The following is a 27,115-nucleotide window of genomic DNA, read 5'->3' on the forward strand; positions in this document are numbered from 1 at the left end:
GCCTCTAGCTCTTGAGAGTCTTTCGATAGTCTGAAGGTAGTCAGACGAAGAGCGTGGAGGCTTGGGTGTACCTTCTTTACGTGTGGCTGACGTAGAAGGTCCACTCTTAGCGGAAGTGTTCTGGGAACGTCCACAAGCCATTGCAGTACCTCGGTGAACCATTCTCTCGCGGGCCAGAGGGGAGCAACCAACGTCAACCTTGTCCCTTCGTGAGAGGCGAACTTCTGCAGTACCTTGTTGACAATCTTGAACGGGGGGAATGCATAAAGGTCTAGATGGGACCAATCCAGTAGAAAGGCATCTATATGAACTGCTGCTGGGTCCGGGATTGGCGAGCAATAATTTGGGAGCCTCTTGGTCATTGAGGTTGCAAAGAGATCTATGGTAGGTTGGCCCCATGTGGCCCAAAGTCTCTTGCATACATTCTTGTGAAGGGTCCATTCTGTTGGGATGATTTGACCCTTCCGACTGAGGCGGTCCGCCATGACATTCATGTTGCCTTGAATGAACCTCGTTACTAGAGACAGGTTTAGATGTCTTGACCAGGTGAGGAGGTCCCTTGCGATCTCGTACAACTTCAGAGAATGGGTCCCTCCTTGCTTGTTGATGTACGCCAAGGCCGTGGTGTTGTCGGAGTTCACCTCCACCACCTTGCCTAGAAGGAGGGACTTGAAGCTTTTCAAGGCCAGATGAACTGCCAGTAGCTCCTTGCAGTTGATATGTAACGCTCTTTGCTCCGCGTTCCAGGTGCCCGAGCATTCCCGACCGTCTAATGTCGCACCCCAGCCCGTGTCCGATGCGTCCGAGAAGAGAACGTGGTTGGGGGTCTGAACAGTCAGTGGCAGACCCTCTCTGAGGTTGATGTTGTCCTTCCACCAGGTCAGTGATGACTTCATCTTCTCGGAAATAGGGATCGAGACCGCTTCTAGCGTCTTGTCCTTTCTCCAGTGAACAGCCAGGTGAAATTGAAGGGGACGGAGATGCAGTCTCCCTAACGCAATGAACTGGTCCAGTGATGAAAGCGTCCCTATCAGACTCATCCACTGTCTGACTGAACATCGGTCCTTCATTAGCATGTCCTGGATGCATCCTTGGGCTTGACTGATTCTGGGGGCCGACGGAAAAGCCCGAAAAGCTTGACTGTGAATCTCCATCCCTAGGTACACTATAGTTTGGGATGGGACCAGTTGGGACTTTTCCATATTGACCAGGAGACCCAATTCCTTGGTCAGATCTAGAGAACACTTTAGATTCTCCAGACAGCGACGACTGGACGAAGCTCTTAAAAGCCAGTCGTCCAAATAGAGGGAGGCTCTGATGTCTGCTAAATGCAGGAATTTGGCAATATTCCTCATCAGTTTCGTAAAGACAAGAGGCGCCGTGCTTAGGCCAAAGCACAGGGCTTGAAATTGGTAGACAACCTTCCCGTAAACGAACCTTAGAAAAGGTTGGGAATCTGGGTGGATGGGGACGTGAAAGTAAGCGTCCTTGAGGTCTAAAGAGACCATCCAGTCTTCCTTCCTGACCGCTGCTAGAACAGACTTTGCCGTCTCCATGGCGAACGTCTGCTTGGTGACAAAGACATTCAGAGCACTGACGTCTAGCACCGGTCTCCACCCTCCTGTCTTCTTTACCACTAAGAAGAGACGGTTGTAGAAGCCCGGGGATTGATGGTCCCGGACTTTGACTACCGCTCCCTTTTCTAGTAAGAGAGACACCTCTTGCTTCAAAGCTAGTCGCTTGTCCTCCTCTCTGTACCTGGGAGAGAGGTCGATGGGAGTCGTTGCTAGAGGGGGCTTGCGCAAGAATGGGATCTTGTACCCCTCTCTGAGCAACTTCACAGATTGTGCATCTGCGCCCCTGTTCTCCCAGGACTGCCAGTAGTTCTTGAGTCTGGCTCCCACTGCTGTCTGAAGAATGTGGCAGTCAGACTCTGCCTCTAAAGGACTTGGTACCTTTCTTCTTGCTCCCACGTTTCCCTTCGGCACGAGCACCTCCTCTGCTGGAGGCTCTGCCACGAAAGGGCGGAATGAATCTTGACGCTGGAGTATCCATCCTGGGTCTAGACACGGAAGGCAAAGGGGTGGCTTTGCGTGCAGATGACGCAACCAGGTCATGCGTGTCTTTTTGAATCAAGGAGGCAGCAATCTCCTTGATCAACTCCTCTGGGAAAAGGCACTTCGAGAGAGGGGCAAACATAAGCTTCGACCTTTGACATTGAGTTACTCCAGCTGACAAGAAGGAGCAAAGGTTTTCTCGTTTCTTGAGGACCCCGGAAACGAACGAAGCCGCAAGCTCACTGGAACCGTCCCGGATGGCCTTGTCCATGCAGGACATAATGAGCATGGAAGTTTCCTTGTCAGAAGGGGAGGTCTTCCTGCTCAACGCTCCCAAACACCAGTGCAAAAAGTTAAACACTTCGAACGCTCTGAACACTCCTTTCATCAGATGATCTAAATCTGAAGGAGTCCAACAAATCTTGGAGCGTCTCATGGCCAGCCTGCGGGGAGAGTCTACTAGACTTGAGAAGTCGCCCTGGGCAGAGGCAGGAACTCCCAAGCCGAGAACTTCTCCCGTGGCATACCAGACGCTCGATCTGGAAGCGAGTTTCGAAGGGGGAAACAAGAATGCTGTCTTCCCCAGGTGCTTCTTGGACTGCATCCAATCTCCCAACACCCTTAAAGCTCTCTTGGACGAGCGGGCGAGGACGAGCTTCGTAAAGGCAGGCGCGGATGACTGCGTGCCTAAAGCGAACTCAGATGGAGGTGAGCGTGGGGCCGCAGAAACAAACTGATCTGGATACAAGTCCTTGAACAGTGCAAGTACTTTTCTAAAGTCCAGGGAGGGAGGCGTGGTCTTGGGTTCGTCGATGTCCGTGTGCGGGTCGTCAAGGTGTGCAGCGTCGTCATCATCAGAGAGTCCATCGTCTGAATGCTGAAGAGGAAGCGGCAAAGGAGTAGGCATTGGCTGGTCAGCTGAGTCCGGCAGCACGGGTGCATGCGTGACTGCACTGTTGGTCAGTCTGAGAGCAGGCAACAACCATAGCTGCGCGGGGGCGCAAAGCGTCTACTCCCGACTGTATAGTCTGCTGTGGGCGAGTAGGGGTAACCACAGTGGGTTGCGGAGGTTGACGCACCGCGTCAAAACAAAACAACTTAGGTTGTTGTTGTTGTAACTCACGAACGTCAACGGAGGGTTCCGTGCGTCGGCGAACGTCAACATGCGGCTGGCAGGGTACAGTGCGCATGGGTGGCGGGACTCTCACAGCTGGAGTGCGGGAGAAGGTAGCCTCAGCGTCAACTGGACGCACAACCGTGGTTGGTTGTAGGCTAACGGGTGCAGCGTCAACCTTCTCCGCACGAAAGTCCTGCATTAACGATGACAACTGTGTCTGCTTGGTCTGCAGCAAAGCCCACTTAGGGTCTACAGTAGCAGGTGCGGCAACAGACGGTGTTACTGCCTGTTGCGGTACCGCTTTGCCTCTCTTAGGAGGTGTGCAGTCATCTGAAGACTGCAGCGAGTCCGAACTGACCCAGTGGCTACAACTGGGCCGTTGGACTTGCGCGGAAGGGACCTTGCGTTTGAGAGGTCGTGAGACCTTGGTCCATTGTTTCTGCCGAGAAACATCTTCCGCAGACGAGGAATAAATGGGCTCTCTCGTCTTCTTGTGGGTGGGGCGATCTTGGCAAGATACGTCCGAAACCACGGAGGGAACGTCTGTCCGCTGATTAAAGCCTGTCGAACCCTTTGGTCGTACGACATTGCTTCTCCCCTGGGCTTGGGAGCTTGCAAGAGGTCCCGGACTGAGAGGACGACAGGCACGAACAGACGCACCCTCAAGCGCAACACTAACAATTTTCACAACACTTCCACTCACTAGGTCACTACCCACTGCACTCTTACCCTTCAACTCCCTGACGTCTGCCATGAGTTGGTTACGGTCACTCGCCAATGACTCGACTCTCTCACCCAGAGCCTGGATGGCACGCATCATATCTGCCATCGAAGGTTGTTGAGTGCTAGAAGGGGGATCAGGAGCAACCACTACAGGGGAAGGAATAGGTTGTGGGGCATGGGGAGAGGAAAAATCAACTGAGCGAGATGAACTCCTCCTGACTCTATCTCTCTCTAGCCTACGTGAATATTTAAGGAATTCGAGAAAATCGAATTCCGAAAGCCCAACGCATTCCTCACACCGATCTTCCCATTGACAGGATTTACCCCGAAAATTGGAACAAATGGTGTGCGGATCGATAGAGGCCTTCGGAAGACGCCTTGAACAGTCCCTAGCACTACACTTCCTGTATTTAGGGACTTGAGAAGGGTCAGCCATCTTGAATTAGTCAAAGGGGAAATTCAAAATCTATCCAAGTCGTCAACAAATAATCCAAAATTCAATCAAAGAATGCAAGGAAGTATTGAAGATAACCTCTGCAAAGCAAAAGCTAATAACTAGAAATGAGTACTTCACCAAAATCTGTGAAAATCAATCCAGTAAGCAACAGCGTATTTAGTAGGTCTTGCCAGTGGCACGACAGAGAGAAAATTGGTTCTGTGTTTACATGGAGTACTTGAGTACCTGCTCGACAGATGGCGCTGTTGTTGTACACCCCCACCTGTATAGCGATCGCTGGCGTATTTTGTCCTTAGGTTTTTCTGTCGGGCAGCAGAGCTGACAGCTTATATGATCACCGGCTAAGTTTAATATTGAAAAACACGATATTCAGTTGAGTGATTCCATCTAAAAAAATAAAATGTCACTAAGTGTGAAGATACTCTTGTAGTGAAAGCTAGAGCTTTGTGTTACCTATATGACTTGGTACAGAATAATATCACTGCCAATAAAAACTTTAATAATGAAATTGGATGGCATCAGGAATCCGACCATTGACGTGAGTAATATCAAGTCAAAATTTTACCTTTACATTTAATCTGTAATAAGCCAAATTGGACAGATTAACTACTACAGATCAATAATAAGAGGAGAAAGCTACTAAGAAAGTAATGACACAAAGGGTGAAAGAAGCATGGCAAAAATGGAGAGAAGTAACCAACACGATGATTCATTAGTTATAAGACCATACTATTATATGGAACAGAAACTTGGGCGCTCAAGAGAAAGAACTGTTAGAAAAAACCGAGATGAATTGCTGGAATATCATTACTGGAAAGGAGGAAGAATGAAGATATGAGAAGAATGTGTGGTATAAATGTAAAAGATAGGCTAAGGAAGCTTGTTTGAAGAGGAGGTGAAACCAATCACGATAGCCAAGTCCATACCAGTGATGGGAAGGAGCAGTGTGGGGCATAAGCGGATCAGATGGATGGATATGGTGAGGAGGAATGAGGGTGGGATGGGGTGGGATTGAGGTAGATGTAAGGAATAGAACTAGAAGGGGACACATTACTTGAGTGGTAGATGTTGCTACACTGGGGGACTAATAAGATCAAAAGAAAACTAGTCATATTCACTAAATAGAACGCAACCCTTTGGTTTGAAATCATGACACGAAGACAATAATCCCTCGTGTATCAGCATTTCCCTTATTCATTGCTGTACATTCATATTCATCTAACAAGATTTATAACTTACGATGGGTACATCAGAAAGAAACACTATCAGAAGTCGATGAGCATCAGTAAGCAAACATTTGGTCATAAATTCCATAATATCACAATATTATGCAAACTATTAAGCTTAGTTACCAAGCTCTATAAATATAAAGAATAGACAAACAACCATAAAAATTATTACCATGGACTCATAGAAAAATTGAGGATATTATCCGGTGGATTTTCAGGAGAAGATGGAATCTCTTCCTCCAATTCATCACTTGAGTAAGTGACATCCAAGCTAATCACAGTTGGCCTAGCTTGACGTGCTGTGTTTCTTCTAGATCCTAGAAGATTAAAGATATATAAGAAAAAAACCCTTTGAATTATTCATAGAAACTTTTCAGTTAATTTTAAAAATTCACAAAAATAGCTGTCATGAAAAAAACATATTTTGAAAAATCATTTCAATACTTCCTTGGAATTCATGTGCTATTAATTCTTAAAGGAAAAATACAAGTAAATTCTTTGCTATGACATAAGTAACTCCATTTGTTCACTCTGGAAGGAAGCCTCAGTGAATAGAAGAGTAAAATGCATCCTCTCCCAGTTGTCTCCATTTTGATTTCTCATTAAGTATAAGCCCCTGTATTAAAAAAAAAAAAATCATAGACAATGTTAGTAGGGAGGCAGGTGGGAACTAATATGAATATCCTGTATCTATTAAAATAATCAATCTAGTTTAAAAATGGAATTTTAATAATAAATTTTCTAATTCTGTGCTTGCCTGATGTTTATATTGCTTCTTTTCTAGGAGCTCAGCTCAGTTTATCAACATTTACCCCGACAAATTATAAAAATAATATTCACCATTTTCTTTTCTCTTAATAGACACTTATCTCTAGTGAAGCAGCGAGATACTCTAGTGGTTAGTGGCAAGAAGCGAAGCGCCAGGCAGTTTGTTCAACGTTGAACTATTCATATTGTTGACTCCCACACACTGATGGAGGTGGGATGTCAATATAGGAAAGATATGTAAACTATAGAATTAAAATACAGTATAAAAAATAACGGAATTGGAGATAATTCATATTTTTTCTAACTATACAAACCGGAGTCCTTTACATAGGAGAATGATCACAGCAAAACTGAAATACAGCAGTTAAAATTTTATCCTGAGGATTAGGTAGCTGGCCAGCATAGGATTTCCTGGAGTGGGGTACCCTGGACCCCTTACTTGCTCACTGAGTACTATAGAGTAAAAGTAGTCATAGACTTACGACCAAGATAGAAACCAGAAGTGTTAACTTGATCTAGACATATGTAGAGCTTAAAAAGTGAAGTTACCGTAGATTTATTTGGAGCATTTTATCAATCAACCATTACAGACTTTTTTTACCATTGGTAGTGATCAGCTAATCTTAAGGTCCCGCAACTATATTGAGAGAATGCGCACATACAATTAACAAGGAATATCGTTTACATAATTGCTGAACTTACTTAAAACACCTTCATAATAAAGATTACATCAGCCCCAATACGTTATAGGATATCATAGTTTTCGTACAGGTCGTTTATAACCATTAATATTAGTTATCAAATGAATACAGTCTCTGTCTCCGTAGGTAATTTTTAAGATTCCTTCATCTTTAAAGTTTCATTCAGTAATGCATTTAAATTTTTAGTTCATTATAGTTATTATCATGTATTCATATTTCTTTAGACATTGTGTTTTGATAAGTTCATTTTGAAATCAAAATCTTGAATTCACTTAAGCCACCAATTTTTTTTACCTATTTATACCATTCAAAATATCTCAGTTTAAATCACACTGTTCCGTATCCATTTGTTTGTCTGGTCTAAGTCAAACACTGTTCTTACTACATTTCAATTGATTTATTATATAGAAAATACTGCATATAAAGTGAACATTGTGGGGAAGTTTTCAATGAAAATTTGTAAGACACTAATCATGCCGGAACTGTCACAGGTTACAAACTGTATCTGCGTGTGCATGGCCAACCGAGTAAACCACTCGAATTGTCTTTCAAGAGAATTATATCATTACCAGAAATAAAGTACGTCTTTTCTTAAAGTTATGATAAGTACTGTACTCATAACTGGTACAGACCTCTGAAATACTTGGCATTGTTACTCGATGTTTCAATAATGGGAATTACAAATATAAATCAATAATGTGTCGAAAGGAAATTACTCTATTTGCGAGCTTGCCTTCTGCCATAAATATCTCACCAGACATGTGACGTGACTTCACAAAGAATGATTTACGAAATATGTAAAACTTTTTTGTTTTTCTTGCCAGGAATAAAATAAAAATCAAAAGTTTTAAGTAAATTTTATTTTTCCTAACATACTTACCGAGAACTACCTGTAATCTCCTCTCTACCGACCAGAGTTTTGTGTAGGATACCCTAAAAACCGTTTTCTATGGAGGGCTATCTCGGGCGTAAGAGAACGTGCCCCGAGGGTAGCTTTTGCGCTAGGTCGAGGTCCGCCTGGGTCGTGAGCGTCAGTAAGTTCTTCGGATGTTGCACAATACTCGCAAGGGCAGAGAAGCACTCGGGGAAGGAAGGGAGGGCCATTACCCGAAAGTAGTTCTCGGTATGTATGTTAGGAAAAATAAAAATTACTTAAAATTTTTTATTTGTTCCAACACGAATACTTACCTCGAACTACTTTCTTAGGAGACTTACACTTTAGGAGGCGGGAGTGCCTTTCTGACTTTCAGACCCAGTAAGCGGAAGCCAAGAGGCCTAGGTATAAACGAAACATACTAGGAAAACGGACGATAGGGTAACTACACAAAGAGCTCACGTTAGTGTCTAAGTACTCACCCTTTGAAAAACTTCTTCTAATGTTGAATCCAGTAACGTAGTTGCGGAGAAACGTGTTATCCAATGGTTACAAGAGGGTTATCTCCGATAAGGATAGGGAAAAACGGGGAATAGGGTGAAAGGGAACGAACCTGTGTCTCCCGGTTTACTATCCACGATTGAGCCTGGGGCTTTTACCGTTAAACCACTTGGAGAGCGGAGATGACTGTTCCAATGGAGAACCCGTCTAAGGACTTCCTCGAGTAGTCCTTGAGGAAATGGGCAGTAAAGGTTGACTGGTTAGACCAGGTACCTGCCCGAAGGATTTGACCCACTGCCATGTTTTTCTCAAAGGCTAAGGACGTACTCAGACCCCTGATGTCATGGGGTTTGGGGACGCCTGGCAAGGCCAGAGCTTCTTCCCTGTAGGCCCTGGCAATAACTTGTCTCAACCAGAAGGAAATGGTGTTCTTGGATACCTGTTTCTTAGTAACACCCGTGGAGACGAAAAGGCTCTTGATGCCTGGCCGGAGATGAGTCGTCCTTTCAAGGTATTTTCTAATGGCACGGACCGGGCATAATTTCAAATCCTCAGCCTTCCCCGTCCTAGGGATGGCTGGCAGAGAGAAACCTTCAAATTTAGGATCCCAGACAGCTGGATTCTGGGTCTTCGCCACAAAAGAGAGAACGAACTTGAAAGATATTTCCTTCCACCCCCTCGAATGAGAGACGTCATACGACAGCCCATGGATCTCCCCTACTCTTTTAGCGGAAGCCAAGGCTAGCAAAAAGACTGTCTTGAGAGTGAGATCCCTGTCTACGATATCTTTAATTGGTTCGAAGGGGGGGCCACTTAACATCTTCAGGACCCTAGCTAAGTCCCACTGAGGTACCCTAACTGCCTGTGGGGGGCAGGACTGCTCGAAGCTCCTGACAAGCATCGAGATGTGCCTAGAGGAACCCAGGTCGATGCCCTTCAGGAGGAAGACTTGACCCAAGGCGGCTCGTACTCCTTTTATGGCTGGGATTGACATTCCTAATTTGTCCCTGAGATATACCAGAAAATCCGCTATGTCTGGGACCAAGGCTTTGAGTTGTTTAATGTGCCTCGAAGCGCACCACTTCGTGAAGGAGGCCCACTTAGCTTGGTAGACCGCTGCCGACGACCTTCTCAGGTATAGTGACATCCTCTTAGCAGTAGCTGATGAATACCCCTCCTTCTTCAGGAGTCGCTCGATAGTCTCCAGGCGTGAAGACGTAGAGACTGTGGGTTGTCGTGAAATCTGAGAAAATGCGGTTGTTGTAGAAGGTCTGCCCTGTCGGGGAGTGGCCACGGAGGTTGACTCGCCAGGTCTTTTAGGTCTGCGAACCACTCTCTCTCCGGCCACCAGGGCGCTACCAAAGTCCTCCTTAAGTTCTGGGCAGTCCTTACTCTGTTGAGTACTTGCCTTCTCAACATGAAGGGTGGAAAAGCGTACACGTCTAGGTTGTCCCACCTGTGCTGAAAGGCATCCTCCAAGGCTGCCTTCGGGTCTGGTTCAGGAGAACACTACACGGGAAGTTGCGCGTTCAGTTTGGTTGCAAAGAGGTCCATCACAGGGGAACGCCAACGTTGGATGATGAGCTTGGCTACTTCTGGAAGGAGGGACCATTCTGTCCCTACTATTTGACCAATCCTGCTGAGACCGTCGGCCAGCACGTTCTTTTTCCCGGGGATGAACCTTGCTAATAACACAACCTGGTTCGTTTCTGCCCAATCTAGAATCTCTAGGGCGAGATCGCACAATTCCCTTGACTTCAAACCTCCTTGTTTCTTTATGTACGCTACCACTGTGGCGTTGTCGCACATCAACGCCACAGTGTTTCCCCTTAGTAGATCTACGAAGTGTAGGCAAGCTTTCTGGACTGCCTTCAACTCTAGGACATTGATGTGTAGGTTCTTTTCCCCGTCCATCCAGGTTCCTCTCGCTGTCTCGTCGAGGAGATGGGCTCCCCATCCCTGGTTGGAGGCGTCTGTGAACAGAAGTAACTCGGGAGGGTCGTTCGCGAAGGGCATCCCCTTGAGCGAGTTCGATCGGCAATGCCACCATTCCAGGAAGGGCATTGTGTTTGGAAGGACTGGGATTAGTTCTTGTTGCGAGTCCAGTTGGCACCAGAGGTTCTTCAGGTTCCATTGGACGGCTCTGAGCCTGATTCTCCCCTGGGGAACCAGTTTCTCCAACGACACCAGATGCCCTATTAGTCTTTGCCAGTCCTTCGCTCTCCTGGGTTGCCCCGACAGAAACGGACGAAGGATCTCCCTCAGATTGCTTATTCTGTCTTCCGAAGGAAATGCTTTTCCCAGAAGGGTATCTAGTGAGAAGTTTCATCCCTTGCTCTTTCAAGACGTCCTTCGAAGGAAAGAAGCAACCAGTCGTCCAGTTACCGGATGAGGCGAATGCCTCATTCGTGAGCCCACACTGACTGTCATGAAGACTCTCGTGAATACCTGGGGCGCTGTTGACAATCCGAAGCAAAGGGTCTTGAATTGCAGGATCTGGGTACCCCATTTCACCCGGAGAAACTTTCGACTCGAGGGGTGGACCGGAATTTGGAAGTAAGCGTCCCTGAGGTCTATGGTCATCATGTAATCTTTCTCCCTCAAGGACAGCATGACTGACTTCGGGGTGTCCATTTTGAAGTCTGTCTTCCTTATGAATTTGTTGAGGGCCGACAGATCTATAACCGGCCTCCACCCCCCTGTCGCTTTTTCCACCAGGAACAGACGACTGTAGAAACCTGGACCTGGGTGTAGGATCTCCTCCATGGTGCCCTTCTCCAACATGGAGGACACCTCCTCTTGAAGGGCGGCTCTCTTCAACGGATCCTTGGGAACCAGCCACTCCGACCGGATGGCCGGAATTAGAGGGGGGGGGGGGTTCTGCTAAGAACGGTAGCCTGTAGCCCTCCTTCAGTACGGACACTGTCCAGGGCTCTGCTCCGTGAGCTTTCCATGCTTGCCAATATAGTCTGAGGCATCCCCCAACCTGAGGCTTGGGCAGGGATAGGGGGCCTCCCACTCTATCTCCTCCTGGAGGAGCGGCCTGAACGACCTCTCCTGGAGGAAGAATAACCTGTTCTAAAGGAGGCTGAAGCTGCTGGGGCTCCTCTACGGGGGGGGGGGGGGGGGGGGGGGGGGGGGCCTGAGGCGCTGAGGCCCAGGAGGAAGAAGGAGCTTCTCGCTTCGTCATGCTAGGAGAGGCCTGAGACGTCGCGGCACTGTCTGAGACTGACCTCTTGTAGGGCGGTCTCCTTACCGGCGTAAGCCTGGGCGTGTTTAAATCTTTCCTTTTGGACACTTTCTCCATGATCGTTTCCAAGTCCTTTAAGGGGAACAAGGAGTCGCCCCACAAAGGAAGGCTCCTCATGGCCCGCGTCTCTCTGTCTGGGACCTTTCGGGACACCTTCGCCAGGACGGTGTCTCTCTTGCGAAGCACCCAATTCGCGGTCAGGGCGAGGGACTGGTAAGTCAGGAACTTAAGAGTCTTGCCCCCGGAGGTGATAAGTTCCCTCAGGAGGCTTTGCTGTTCCGGGTCTGTGGGGTCAAAGGTAGCTTGCACACCTACTAAGGTGGAAGCCCACCAGTCTAGCCAAGAGGAGACGTGTACCAGGCCCCTAGACATTTCCTCCATCATCGCAGCCTCCGATGGAGAAAAACAGACTGGGGCTGAAGAGGCTCTGTCTTCCGAGACGCCCTGCCCCAGAATGTCGAGAGAAGGTTCTACTTTGCAGGCTCCCGGCCGTCGTCCTTCTGGTACATAGACCTTGCTCTGCGTTTTGAGCCCCTGGAGCAACTTAGAAGAGCTCTGAGTCTTGGGGGCTTCGGCATTACCTGCCACCACTCTATCCACGTGCTCCTGTCCCAGGACGAGATCCCGGGCTACAGGAAGAGCCAGGGAGGTTTTTGGCTGGGCAGGGGCCGGCATCAGCCGGATAAGGCTGGACCTCCAATAGTCATCGTCGGTAGCTGCCGGTTCTTCAATCTTGTGATGCCTCCTGATTAGGCCAATCACTCTTCTATAGGCCGAGTCCTCCGTCGGGGAACCCTCTCTACCGTCGGCCTAAGCTTCGGCTTGAGCCCAGGGAGCCGGGTCACTGGGCACTCCCACCGGGCGCCTTGGTCCTGGCACAACAGGAACTCCCCTGCAGAGGTACTGGTCCTCCCCGGCGGAGGTCTCCGCACCAGGGGCGGGGGTTAGGACAGGCATCGCTGAACCGGCGAGGACTAGTGTCCGATCCAGTTCCCTGGAGGACGAGGACACGGTTCCCGTGGGCTGACCCGACAGCGGAAACCGTTCCTTAAAGTCCGAAGGCCGCACCAGCTGGGCTGGTTCGGCCAGGCTGCCCGTAAGGAAGCGCGGTTCCCCCCGCTGGGCAGGGTGAACCGGAGGCTTCGCGGTCTTACGCCTTCCTGCCGAGTCCTTCTCGCGTTTCTCCCTGCGAGGGTCATATCTATGCTTGGAGGATGGTCTCCTTGGCGAGAACTCCCTGGACAGCCGGTCCGGGGAACACTGTATCTCCGACTTACGGGGTACGAAAACCCAATCGCCATCGGGTGACCTACTCCTCCTGTGTTTCCTTCGTGGAGAACGGGAGCGCCTCCTGCTATACCTGGAACGTGATCTTGAGCGGGAACGCCTGCTCCTGGACCGCTCCCTCCAACGCCGATGTCTCCTTCTGGCTTCTTCTCCCGACGAGAAAGACTCCTCCGAAGAGCCCGACGTCACTGTACCTACCGTACGGCGGGCGGGAGCGGGGACCCCGGGGGACTTCGCGACTCGTTGTGTACCCGAGGTAGAGGGTTGCAGGAAGGCTTCAGGGACTTCCGTGAGAGGGGTTGGAAACGAGGGTTGGCGCCCAACACTAGGGAACCAGGAATCCAAGCCCTCTTCCATCTGCATAGGGGACCTACCTGGTGTCTTAGGAAGCTTCCAACCGAAGGCATCACTCCCTGCGGAACCTAACTTACCCTGGTTGTCGCCGCCTGCCGAAGAACCTGAAACACAGGCCCACGAAGGGGGCGAAGACACAGAAACAACATTGCTACACCACAAGGGTCATCGGAGGAAACGTGGCCCCCAAGCACAAGGGCCGAGTCTCCAGAGCTCCCTGACACAGCACTACCGGGCTCCTCACTAGCCCGAGAAGGCCCCGCGACCCCCACTTCACATTCACCAGACTCCTGGGGAAGAACGCTCGGTTCTTTCCCCACGATGGACTTACCTCATCCCCTACTCTGGGTAGGGGAAGGAGAGACAGAAGCCCCGTCGGACCGTTCACTGGGCGACGGTAGCGGCGAAGAAACACTAGCTTTCCTGGGTGAACGCTTCGACGCTTTCCTCTTCTTCATGCCGTAACGCACCCACTGAATATCACTCCAACCAACACACTCGAGGCACGTATCCGAAGACGAACAAACTTTGCCCCTACAGGAAGAGCAAAGGGAGTGAGGGTCCACTTCAGGTTTGGAGAGGAACGCTCCACACGATTTTCCGGCTCTAGGCCCAGGACAACGGCGGATCTGCTCCATAACGCACAAACACGAGACACAGGAACGCAGGGAATCAAAGGAATACACTTGGGAAGCACAAGGAAGGGTAGTGAACACACAGGAACACAAGGGATGAGCACAAGTTACCACGCGGTAAACACGTGGGACACACGCGGCGCACACAAAGGGTCGAGAGAGAACGAGAGCGACGTGGTGACACGTCGCGACCAGAGAACTTACTGACGGTCACGACCCAGGCGGACCTCGACCTAGCGCAAAAGCTACCCTCGGGGCACGTTCTCTTACGCCCGAGATAGCCCTCCATAGAAAACGGGTTTTAGGGTATCCTACACGTCGGTAGAGAGGAGATTACAGGTAACTCCTAAGAAAGTAGTTCGAGGTAAGTATTCGTGTTAGAACAAAACTAAGTTATGAAGAACAAGTATTCAATTTTTATAATGTAAAAGAAAATGTACTATTTTCTTACTTGTAAGACCAATTTTGGTAAAAAAAAATAATTTATCTATTATTCCCAGCTAAGGTTAACCTGTGATGAGCAAGTGGTCGAGCTTGCAAGCAAACGAAATACACTACCATTCAAAATGTGATGAAATAGTTCAGCTTTAGCTAAAATATCACAAACAACATTAAAACAGATAAGAGAATCATACAATATGAAAACCATCCACAAATGAAACAAAGGACTGTTTAAAGAGCGGTCAAGATCCAGACTACTAACTTGGTCTTCTACTCTGAAATCCAGAAAGATCTAAAGCACTGGAAGAAGTCGAAGCTTTGCAATACAATCTGGACTCTGTAATGCACAGTGAACATTCAGAACTCTACTAAATGGAACACTATTACCCTATCCCCAATGGAGGAAGTCTAGTTAGGTTTAGAAATCAGCCAGGGAAGATTAAACTTACTGCCTACAAGTGAAAATTCGCTGGTCATCTGGGATTAAAAAGAGGATGCCAAGTAAGTTAAGAGCTTTGAAACCTATCACTATAAAAAATTAGCTGGTTAAGTGTACATTAGAAAACAGTGCTGGTGTGTCATATTTGTCATAATCCCCAATATAAAAAAAACTACTCTAGTATTCTCTGAAATTCCCCTGAACCAAAAGTAAATTTCATTAACACTTGAACTTGAAACATACTTTCCTTGAGAAGAACCACATGCCTCACAAGGGTAATTTAAATCACAGTACTAGTTCTGTGACGTAAGTACCAACAAATCTAGAAGAATAAAAATTAAAAAGGAATAAAAACCTATCACAATCTTGAAGAGGTGTATGACGAGTTGGACTGATATATATACAGAGAAACTGTAATATCCAAGGCCTTTGTGCTTTACTACTAACCAATGACCATTAGTGTCTCATTACTTTATTAGATACATACATCTACTGATTTGAAATGAAAGAAAATGGATATTTTTTCATTTTAGGGGTGAATGTTGATAAACCGAGCTTCTAGCGAAGAAGCAATATGAACACCAAAAGAGGTTCATAAAAATAACTTTTTTATTCCACTGAAAATTTCTGGAATTCACATGCTAAATACTGCATTGCCCCCAGTAGAAGGGACCATCAAAACACAAATAAAAGCAGTGGCAACTGGGAGGGGACACTTTGCTTATTTGTTTTATTCATCAGAACTTTTTTCAAGCAGGAACAAGGGTTCTTTCATGACATGAATTTCTTTTATTTCTTATTTCAGCCAAGTCTCTTCATTTAAAAATACATAACACATGAATTCCACAGAATTTCACTGAAATTGTTATATTTTTGTCTCCTACACAATATAAGTATGACCTTGATCCATGAAATATTTGCACTCAGAACATGCAATTTGTTATCATTTATAAACATCACATGCTTTACAAAATGGAGAGTTGCAACTGCTAAGAGAGCCTTGTTCCAATGACAAATCTAAAACCTCACAATCCTTTTAGACCATCAGTACAGATAATAGAATATACTTATATAATTTTTCAAATATTGGCTAAAAATAAACTTAAAAATACGTACATGAAGGTATGTTACAGTTAAAAATCATTAGCAAGGTCAATTCTTCTTCGCTCAAAGGATTAACTACTGAAATGTAATTGTTCAGTGGCTACTTTCCTCTTGGTAAGGGTAGAAGAGACTTTTTAGCTATGGCAAGCGGCTCTTCTAAGAGAAGGCCACTCCAAAATCAAACCATTATTCTCTAGTCTTGGGTAGTGCCATAGCCTCTGTACCATGGTCTTCCACTGTTTTGGGGTAGAGTTCTCTTCCTTAAGGGTACACTCAAGCACACTATGATGTCTTATTTCTCTTCCTCATGTTATTCTGAAGTTTTAATAATTCATATAATAGATCTATTTTAATGTTATCATTCTTTAACTCCTTTTGTAGTATATTTCCTTATATCCTTTCCTCACAAAGCTATTTTCCCTGTTGGAGCCTTTGGGCTTATAGCATCCTATTTTTCTAACTATAGGATTGTTGTAACTTGGTGGAAGCATCAAAGACTAGGAGCTATCTATGGGTCCCCAGTTCCAGCCACAGTCTCAGCTTGATGGTTTTCATTAGTGAACACCCCCCTACGATCCACAGAGGTTAAGGATTGGGGGTTTGGTTGAACCCATAGATCTACTTGCTGAGAAACCACTTCCTGGTGCCCTAGATCCTGGCTTGGGAGAAGGGGTTTTGGCACTGACCATATTTGTCCCTTAGGACACTGAGAGGTAGCACAAGGATTTGTCCTTTCCTTTGCCACTCATGAAGTGACCTTCAAATTAGAGGGATACTAATTAGACTCACTCATACAAAACTAATTTGTATCTATACTCGAACACTAGCAATTAGTAACCAGTTCCATGTCATCATTCACATCAATTAGGAATAGCACATTGTCCCAGTTTGATAAAGCAAAGTTATCCAACTGAACCTAGTAATCAGTAGACCATTACTCTGAGATTAAAATGTACCAAATTTTATATGAGTAGGATGAAGTGAGGAAAGAAGCGCATTGCATATTGTTTCTTGGCTTATACCATGCATATGGGCAAAAATGAAAATTAAATTTGGTGACGTGGCCACATCCTCTCTTCTAGTTGAGATGCAACTCTCGCCTCTCATATGTTTGAACATCATAGTGAAAGTAAAATGCTACAACACAGCAGAGAGGATTTGAATGGTGGCCCATTAAAACCCATAGCAACAATAGACCAAATAAAGAATTAAAAGTCATAACAACTACTGTATGAATTATAAGTCACAAAACTACTATACCACCTTATTAGACTCTTATCTGCAGCATTCAATATAAGACAAATAATCCTGTTAAAAAATTTCTCCAACAAAATTTGAACTACGATTAATTCTACTTAATAAGCTACCAAAATATATTCAAGACTCGTGCAACACCAACATCAATAGCAAGTCACAAACTATAAACCTGAAATAGCTATATTATTAGAATTAACTAACTACATTAAGAGGATGAACACAGTATCCTGACTACAAGTTAACCTTAAAATAACATGAAAATTGTATCTAACAATAAACAATACCCAAAGCATATATTCAAGCCAAACTAGAAAATGTATAAGTAATAAAAATATTGGAAAAGATATACTGTACTTTGTGAAGACTGCGAAGTAGATACTGAATTACTAATGTTGGCTCGCCTAGACTGATTTCTACTTCGTTGATTTCTCTGCCTTCCTCCTTCAATGCATCGCAGAATAAAATATAAAATAAAATTTTCTGAACAAACATACTGCATACAAAATTCCAATAAATTGATTGTATGAAAAAAAACACATTGAAGAAAAATTGTTTACAACCTTGTGAGTGAGGTTATGAAGAGCCTTGCACTGAACTAGGCGTAGGCTAGTTATCACATTCCTTCAAGTGACTACAGTTAAGATTATGTCGAAGCATATCAACAGCAAGTTCTCTTCACGATAAAAGAAACGTTTAGCCTAGCTGCTAAAATCTTAACTATTCAAGATGAATTCCAAGCATCCTATCATCACATCTAAATAATATACTGGAAGATACATAAATAATTTTCAAAATACAGAGTGCACTCAATCATCTTGACCACTTAGGGCAAGCCTGCCTATACCTTTGATTTTTACAATTTGCACAATTTTACTTTTTTTTTTAATTAAACAACTAATACTAACTGCCTCTTCCTTCTCTCACATTTTCTTTGAAAATCACAGTGCTTTACCATACAAATAAGACTGCTTTTTTTGCTTTAGAATTCTTTCCCATTACTGTACTTAGGTAATGTATATTTACCTTATTTCTATCATATATCATCTCTGAATAATATGATTTTGAATAAAAAAGAAAGTGCCAATTCTGTATTAAATTGTTTTGTTATGAGGTACTCTCTTTAATCTCTCATGCACATGATTAAGTTCAGTCTTGGAAAGGTAAAAATAAAAATTCTACCCTTTCCCCACTCAGATGTGAGAATGTAGAAATAAGTGTAAGTCAACAAAACTACATGTCATTCCAACAAACAAAAATAAATACTTTAATTGATAAAATATGACCAATAGATTCTTTATATCCAATAGCTTGTACATTTAAGTTTGGATTGCTTTAATAACTATTTTTCTCTCATCTTTACTTTCTTAATGAAAAAAAATTATAAAGTTTTGTGACAAAATCCTAATCTTTGAGGGTTTAACATATAAGAGAAAAACCAAAATTCTAAATTTATAGTTTTCCTGTCTATACAAACAAGATTCTTTTATTAGGAGTATGATTCCAATATAGCTGTAAATAGGTTGTTAAAATTCATTATGAGATGTTGGTAGTTAGTAGCGGGCGGCGCCGACATTCCCGGCACACTTAGTAGCCAATTGATCTACACCTTTAACTTGTGGGATGGTTGGGGGTGGATGTATAAGGGCTAAGGTTTTTATAGATAGGATTAATACAAATTATCATAACCAAGCTGCCTGGTTTAAAATCCAAGAATGTTCGAAAACTTGGACTTGAAGAAGTTGGAGTGTTGGCACATGTCCATCTCCTAACAACTTGATAAAAGATTCTCAGGTGATAGGCTAGGTTTCGCTTGAAAGACAGAAGGTCACGGAAGAACTTACAGTAGATCCTAGGAGGATACGATGTCCGAAAGGTATAGTCAGTTTGAAGTAATGGGTTATAAACATTCATGTCCCTTTTCCCCCTTGTAAGGAGGAAGGGGGAGATACTTCTATATCTACATGAATATAAAAGTTGCTCGGTACAGAAGTTTACCTGCATCTACGTTTTATCCATCAAACAACAGCACACCAGGGGAGGGGAGAGAAAAAAAGGAAAAAGGGCCAGATATTCACACCTTTCATAATAGACTTTCATGTCACAACTGCTCTTTTAGACCATATGCTTCTTGTACTGTGAAGGAGCTAGGTTTGCTACACAGCCTTCTGAGCAACTACCGCAGGTGCCAGCAAAAAAGTGTCTAAGGACTTGTGGGTATACTATTGCAGATAGTGGGTCTTAAAGGTTGTCCGGCATCTCCAGACTCCAGCCTTTATAACCTGCACTACTGACATGGTCTTGCTGAAGCTAGCGTAGAACCAATTCCTCTGACTTCATGAGAGGCTTCTTCTGGATCCTCAGCCAAATCAGCTCCCCTAATAGTTCCTCTAAATCCCACGGAAATGGTATTAATAGAGATTTTCTTGAGCCAACCTGTGCCAATAAAAGTAGCAATGCAGTGGCATCACAGGACATAGAAACAAATCATCTGGATCACTGCTCACAATTCTAAGGGAGAAGATTGTGAAGGAATCAAACCTAAGGTCATGAACACCAGGGTTCTGAGTCATCACAACAAACTACGGAACAAAGGAAAAAAACCTTTCGAACCCTCTGTATCACTGGTGACATTTGACATGCAGTGATGTTCCCTTACTTGCTTCGCTGAGGCTAAGGCAAGGAGGCAGACCATCTTTGGAGTCAGACGCTTGACTTGAAAGATTCATAGAGGATCCTCTTGAGGCCACTGAGGACTTGGGTGATGATCCTTGCAGTCAGCTTGAGTTCCCTAGGAGGTTAAGACTGCACAAAGCTCCTCATGAACATAGATAATTCTCACAAAGAGGAAAGATCCAAGTCCTTAATTTTACAGATTTGGCTCAAAACTGAGTGATATCCTCTTACTGCTGAGACTGAGAGAAGCTTCTCACAGTAAAGGTAGATGAGGATCACCGCTATCAGGTGCAGAAAGCCTCCAACTGGAAAAGTACCATATTCAGAAGATGGCCTGCTTTCCTTGGTGTTCATCTGCTGAAGACCTCAAATATCCAGACATCAGTGTAGTGCCTTGCGAAAAGCCATTTGTTCAGAGGAGATGCTGGATAGTCTCCAACACTGAAGTGAAAGGGATGTCACTCTATTGTGGTACCTCTGTGGGTGGGATTGACAAAGCAGGTTGGGCAATAATGGTGCTTAATTCTCTCGGTACCTTGACGAAAAGTATCAGAAGGTCTAGGCACCATCCAGTCTGTGACTATTTGGGAGCTACCACGGACAGTCTAAGATTTGGGGTAGTCAGCACCCTGTTGAGTACCCTTCGAATCAGGCAGAACGCAGAAAAATGTAAACATTTGCTTTGTCCCCCAGATGTTGGAAGGCATCTTCCTTGGCTGTTGACAGGTCTGGAAATGGTTAATAGAAGACAGGGAGCTTCATGCTGAGCTGTGTTATGAAATGTAGATCAAAAGTTTGTTCCCCATTAGAGGATGAATGGGTCCCTCTGCTCCTATTGCTTGTCCCTGGCAACTGAGCTTACCAGCAATTACATTCACCTTGACTGAAATTAATCTTTCTGTCAGCTCCACGGTTTTGTTGAGCACCCAAATGTGCATCTGTCTCGCCAACTAGCAAAGATGCTGTGAATCAGTAACTCCTTGCTTGTAGATGTATGCCACTACAGTCAGATTGTCACTCATCAACGTCAGAGAGTGACCTACCAGGCAGTGTTGAAATGCTTGCAGATAGAGTACTGCCTTCATTTCCAGCAGGTTGATGTGCAGGCATGTCTCTTCTTTAGAGCAGTATCGTGAGGAGGTCAAGTTCCTCTGGTGTGCACCCCATTCCATATATATATATATATATATATATATATATATATATATATATATATATATATATATATATATATATATATATATATATATATATATAAATAGCAGCATTTTCGGAGGACACTGTAGAGGAGTCCCCTTGATGAGGTTCTAATCTACTAGCCACCAGGCTAGATCGTTCCATACCTCTTACTCCACTGGAACAAGATGGTGAGGGTGATCACACAAAGCTGACAGTGTCTCTTCAGACACCACTGATGTAGTTGTCCATGCCAAAAAAGCTTCTCCAAAGACGAGAGATGTCCTAGTAACTGTTACCACTGTCGAGCTGGTAGTTCTTGGTTAGAGTAAAGGTCAGGATACTTTACTGAGTCACCTGACATGGTTGTCTGATGAAAACACTCACAATGCTTCCATATCTATCAGCATTCCCAGGTAGTCCATTATATGATTGCGTGAGAGACTAGACTTCTCAGCAATTTACCACAATCACCTGATCATGGCAAAAGGCAAAGAGATTGTCTTGGTCTTGAAGCAACAGCCTCCCAGAGGACAGAATCAGCCAGCTATTTAGGTCTCGCAACAGACAAATGCTGTTGGCATGAGCATAGGTCTAGACAGTACACGCAAGTGAAAACTTTGGCTGTGGTAGCCAGTCCAAAGCACAGAACTTTGAGTTGGTATATCTTCCCCTCGAACTGAGGGACCAAAGAATTGGGATCTGAAAGTACGTCTTTCAGATCCACTGATAGCATAAGTCATTCCTCCTGCTGGCATTTTGTATAGTGCTTGCCATCTCCAGTTTGAAGGGAGTTTGCAACACTAATTCATTCAGGGTGGAGACTTTTTGCTAGGAAGAGACAACTGTAAAAGTCTGGACATCCTACTCCCGCATTTTCTTTACCTACGGTCAAAGTCCGGGGGCATAGTCAGAAGTTGGGAGATACGATGAGAAATTCATCAGGGTCCAAGTGAAAGAAGGATGAGAGCCAATGAACAAGAGAGGATATCCACCTGTGATGCTTCCACCTTGCCCAAGGAATTGACAGGCATCCCCCACTTGTGGCAGTGGCTCCTCTCCTACCCCTACCTCTTCAGGATTAGCCAGAGCAGGTAGAGGTAGAAAGGATTGAAGTAAGAGCCCTGTTCAACAACGCAGCTAGCATCTTCTTTAAAGCAAACTTCAGAGGGGTTGTCGCTGCCGTTCTGGTAGTTTTCTTAGCTGTAGGCCCTGGTAATAGTTGCCTTAGCTGCAGTTGCAACCTTAAAAGTGATTGCCTGATTAGAGACTTCACTTGTTTTCCCTCCACTGTGTCCTCTTCCCCACAAGATGAGAAGAGGGCTTGGTTCTAAATTACTATAGAGTTTCAGAGTGCTAGAGAATCCCATTGTCCAGTCTGCCTAACGAATTTCACAGCTACTGCGTCTCTCTATTTATGAACCCAATTGGACCACTTAGTTGGCTGACTGATGGGGGTACGAATGTGACCATTTCCACTCTTCCCAGAGCTAGGTCCATCAATTTCTTCTTGTTCTCAAATTGGCTCCACAAAGCACTAGAAGATTTGGAAGACCCAGGCCTACATGGCTGAGGATTATGAAACATGGAGCATATGATGAATGGAGAATTATTGATTTAAAAGCTCTAGATAGAAACGACTGGAGAAATCTAACCGAGGCCCTTTGTGTCAATAGGCACAGGAAATGATGTTGATGATCTCAGCAGTTACTGAATCCTAAGAAGTAGAGAAGAAGCCACCACCTAAGACCAGTGGTCTAACCAGGTCGTCTAGGCTTGCCATGGAGGTGGTTTCCATGGAGGCAGATCTGATGCTGAAAGGCCAGTTCCCCCTGTCCCAACTCTCTCTTCTTAAGTTTCTGCTGTTTCGTTTACTGCAGCATCAATTGGCAGAGAAGGTCTGGCATCTTCAGGGTTGTAGAATCTCCCTTTAAGGGAAAGCATTGGAGGCAGGATCTTGATCAAACAACTCGAGCGTAGCGAGTTACTCGGACTGGAGATCTGTGAATCAACACTACAGTATTTAAGGTTCCTCGACCAAGCTCCACTAGGGAAGGCCTCGAACCTTGGGGGGTTCCGAAGCAACGATCAATAGTCATACCACATTGACCAATGCTCTGGTTGCCTCCCAAAGGTTGAACTCTTTAACAACAGACACCTTGAAAAACGTTAACTCCGTCTCTGGACTTTCTGCTTTCGCCGGGGCTGGTCCAGAGATTGGTGAGGCCGGATCAATAATATCTCTGGACTCCTCCCTCAGCAACAGGGAGGTCTTGACTCGTTCCAATGAGAGGTCCTGTGGTTTCACCTATCTTATTTTCAGTCCTAAGATTAAACCTGGTCAGTAATCTGAAGTCAAAGCAACAGCAAGAGGACTTGCCTCTTTTGTAGCCCTGGAGGTGCCCTTTTGTACTTGCGTGCACCTTAGCTGACAAGGCGGAGGTCCATATCTCTGAAGGGCTCACAGAAGAATGTCGTGAAGACCTGTGGACAGAAATGTCCTTGGGGTGCTTATCCACTGAAGACTAGGGTGATCCAATAAAACATCAGCATGGGATGACCTTCTACTAAACATGCGACCAAAAAGGTACCTCATTCTTACTCATAGACATGGTAAAATAAGAAGGGCATCTCCTAGTTGGAACACTGGGTGTTGCAGACTTCATGCTGAGGATTCTGAATGATACATACATACATACATATACCAAGGCACTTCCCCCAATTTTGGGGGGTAGCCGACATCAACAAAGAAACAAAAACAAAAAGGGGACCTCTACTCTCTACGTTCCTCCCAGCCTAACAAGGGACTCAACCGAGTTCAGCTGGTACTGCTAGGGTGTCACACCCCACCCTCCCACATTATCCACCACAGATGAAGCTTCATAATGCTGAATCCCCTACTGCTGCTACCTCCGCGGTCATCTAAGGCATCGGAGGAAGCAGCAGGGCCTACCGGAACTCCACAATCGCTCACCATTCATTCCTATTTCTAGCACGCTCTCTTGCCTTGCTCACATCTATCCTCCTATCACCCAGAGCTCCCTTCACTCCATCCATCCACCCAAACCTTGGCCTTCCTCTCGTACTTCTCCCATCAACTCTTGCATTCATCACCTTCTTTAGCAGACAGCCATTTTCCATTCTCTCAACATGGCCAAACCACCTCAACACATTCATATCCACTCTAGCTTCTAACTCATTTCTTACACCCGTTCTCACCCTCACCACTTCGTTCCTAACCCTATTTACTCGAGATACACCAGCCATACTCCTTAGACACTTCATCTCAAACACATTCAATTTCTGTCTCTCCATCACTTTCATTCCCCACAACTCTGATCCATACATCAAAGTTGGTACAATCACTTTCTCATATAGAACTCTCTTTACATTCATGCCCAACCCTCTATTTTTTACTCCTCCCTTAACTGCCCCCAACACTTTGCAACCTTCATTCACTCTCTGACGTACATCTGCTTCCACTCCACCATTTGCTGCAACAACAGACCCCAAGTACTTAAACTGATCCACCTCCTCAAGTAACTCTACATTCAACATGACATTCAACCTTGCACCACCTTCCCGTCTCGTACATCTCACACCTTACTCTTACCCACATTAACTCTCAACTTCCTTCTCTCACACACTCTTCCAAATTCTGTCACTAATCGGTCAAGCTTCTCTTCTGTGTCTGCAACCAGTACACTATCATCCGCAAACAAAAACTGATTTACCTCCCATTCATGGTCATTCTAGTCTACCAGTTTTAATCCTCGTCCAAGCACTCGAGCATTCACCTCTCTCACCACTCCATCAACATACAAGTTAAACAACCACGGCGACATCACACATCCCTGTCTCAGCCCCACTCTCACAATTCTGAATGATGAATGGAGAATATCATCTAGAGCCTTGAATATCATGTTCACTTGAGGAATACCTCAAAGACCTGTCTGAGTGAATTGGGTCCCTATCTTTCCTGGAACTCTGAATTCTATCTTGAGAAGCATGACTGCAAGGAGTTCTCTCTAATGAACACTCCCTTGGGAAATGATCGTGTGAGGACAAGTCACACGAAGACTTAACGCACAAAGATATACCACTGGGAGAACACGTACGAGGTGTATGCACTAGCAAGACTGCAAACAAAGACCTAGTAACTGGAAAAAGTGATCTTGGTGATTTAACCAGAAGTTTATGAGCATAGAAAGATCTAACACATGGAGATCCTGTGTGAGGTAAATTAGTGCACGGGGATCAGGTGCTTGACAAGAGCTCACAAGGAAGTTTCATGAGAAGACATTGCCTGTAGAAGCTCTGCCTGTGGCCACTACTCATTAAGATTGCCTACGTGAACATCTTACGCATGGGGACCTTGCAAGTGAAGAATTATCTCATGGAGACTTTACATATGGCAACACAGCACGTGAAGTTCTGTAGTCTTTGGACAAACCTCAACGAAGAGGTGATCATGCATGCAAAGGAGACAGTGTGCGGGAAGATCATGAGTGTGTAGTAGATCATGTGCGTGAAGGTGGTGCTTGGAAACGTAGATGGATAGGCATTTGTGAGCATGGCAACAAAAGTGCATATGGAGAATGCTCAAATAGTGATCATGAGCATGGTGACAATCCTGCCCAGGGAAATCCTCAGCTGGTGATCGCATGTGTAAAGGTGCTCAGGAGTGTGTGTGTGTAGAACTCTCAGCTGGCGATCATGCTTGTGGAGGTGTTCTACATCATGTGTGTGAAGGGGATAGTAAATATGGCGACAATCTTGCCTGCTGATGTCTTTCATTTGGTGATCGTATGTGTAAAGGTATTAGGTGCTTGTGCATGTGAAAGTTCTTGTGCACGTGGAAGTTTGTGTTCATGGAGGTGCTAGTGTACATGGGTCTCTCTGGGTCTGACATCAAGAATCTCTCCAGTAAGGTCTCTCTCATCCTCTACGTTAAGTTGTCCTTGATGTCTCGCTGTCCAACAAAGGAAGAGCATGTAGCATGCTTGCCGCAAAATAACCTGCAACTAGAAGAGGCACAGCATCATCTATCAAATGTACATGGAAGGAGGTAAAGAGAATTCTGATCAGACTTGAGAAGTTTACTCTTCTTGGTTGGGTGGCTCACCAGCAGAGGACAAGAATCTTGCTCTTCTTTGTTGGGTGTCATTCAAGGACTCAGCAACAGGTCCAGGCTGGGAGGAGGAGGAGTATGAGGTCATTTCCTCTCCTTGCCAGAAGTTATTGAGGATTTTCCTGCCGGCGGTGATGAAGCTACAGAAGGCGAGAATTGAAGATCAACTATCTCTTCGGCAGGCAGGGACGGGTCGACAAGTGTCTCATCAAGAGCACCTTCTGCAAGTGGGTTGAAAGACAGTGACACTCCAGTGCCAGAAGTCCTGGGAACCTTGGCAACAGCTAAGGTCTGAAGTAGTTCCTTTAAGAACAGAACACCCTCCACACTTAAAGCAGGCCACAAGTTCCTTAGGCAATTACAAGGGTGAGAAATATCACCTCTGCCAAGGCAAGGTGATAAGGCCATTTCACCTCAAGCTTGCCCCGACAGCAGGTGGGAGTCTCCTTCCTTCTTTGGTTTTACTCTAGAGGAACCAGAAGAGGGCACAGCAACTACACCAATGGAGGGCAGGAACTGAAAACCATACAACTTCCTAGACTTGGGGGAAGACCTTGAAGCCAAAAAATTCCCCTTGGACTTCTTATTCCTTCTGCTGCTATATTGGGACCACTATGAAGGCAGCCACACCCTTCACTCTTTATAGGGGGATAATTGTAAACAATCATACTCCCTGCAGAATGGGGATACACTTCCTCATGGCTCATAAACTGACAGCAATTGCAACACCGTTTACCAGGGCAGGACTGCATGAGCTCTCTTGAATCCAACATATACTCGCAGTCAATCTGGAAAGAAAATTAAATTCTATCAGTAAGTAGCCAAGCTTTAAAATAATGTCTGTACTATGTGGCTGAAATCAAAGTGGCTACTTAGAGAGCTGGTGAGGGGGCGAGGCTACCACTCAATCAGCTAGTAACTACTGTATTGACACATCTTTA

At 45.2% G+C, this 27,115-nt stretch overlaps 1 protein-coding gene across 1 annotated transcript in view; it reads right to left on the reverse strand.

The window, feature by feature from the left end:
- The window catches only part of LOC137657224 (NFATC2-interacting protein-like), a 139,157-nt gene that overhangs the window by 76,725 nt on the left and 35,317 nt on the right, over positions 1-27,115 (reverse strand). The window contains exons 5-6 of the mRNA XM_068391566.1: positions 17,549-17,635; positions 5,756-5,900 (exon numbers count right to left, since the gene is read on the reverse strand). Of these exons, the coding sequence (XP_068247667.1) occupies positions 5,756-5,900; positions 17,549-17,635 (232 nt within the window). The remainder of the gene's footprint in view (positions 1-5,755; positions 5,901-17,548; positions 17,636-27,115) is intronic.

This window comes from Palaemon carinicauda, chromosome 18 (genome assembly GCF_036898095.1).
Source record: "Palaemon carinicauda isolate YSFRI2023 chromosome 18, ASM3689809v2, whole genome shotgun sequence".
Lineage (NCBI taxonomy): Eukaryota > Metazoa > Arthropoda > Malacostraca > Decapoda > Palaemonidae > Palaemon > Palaemon carinicauda.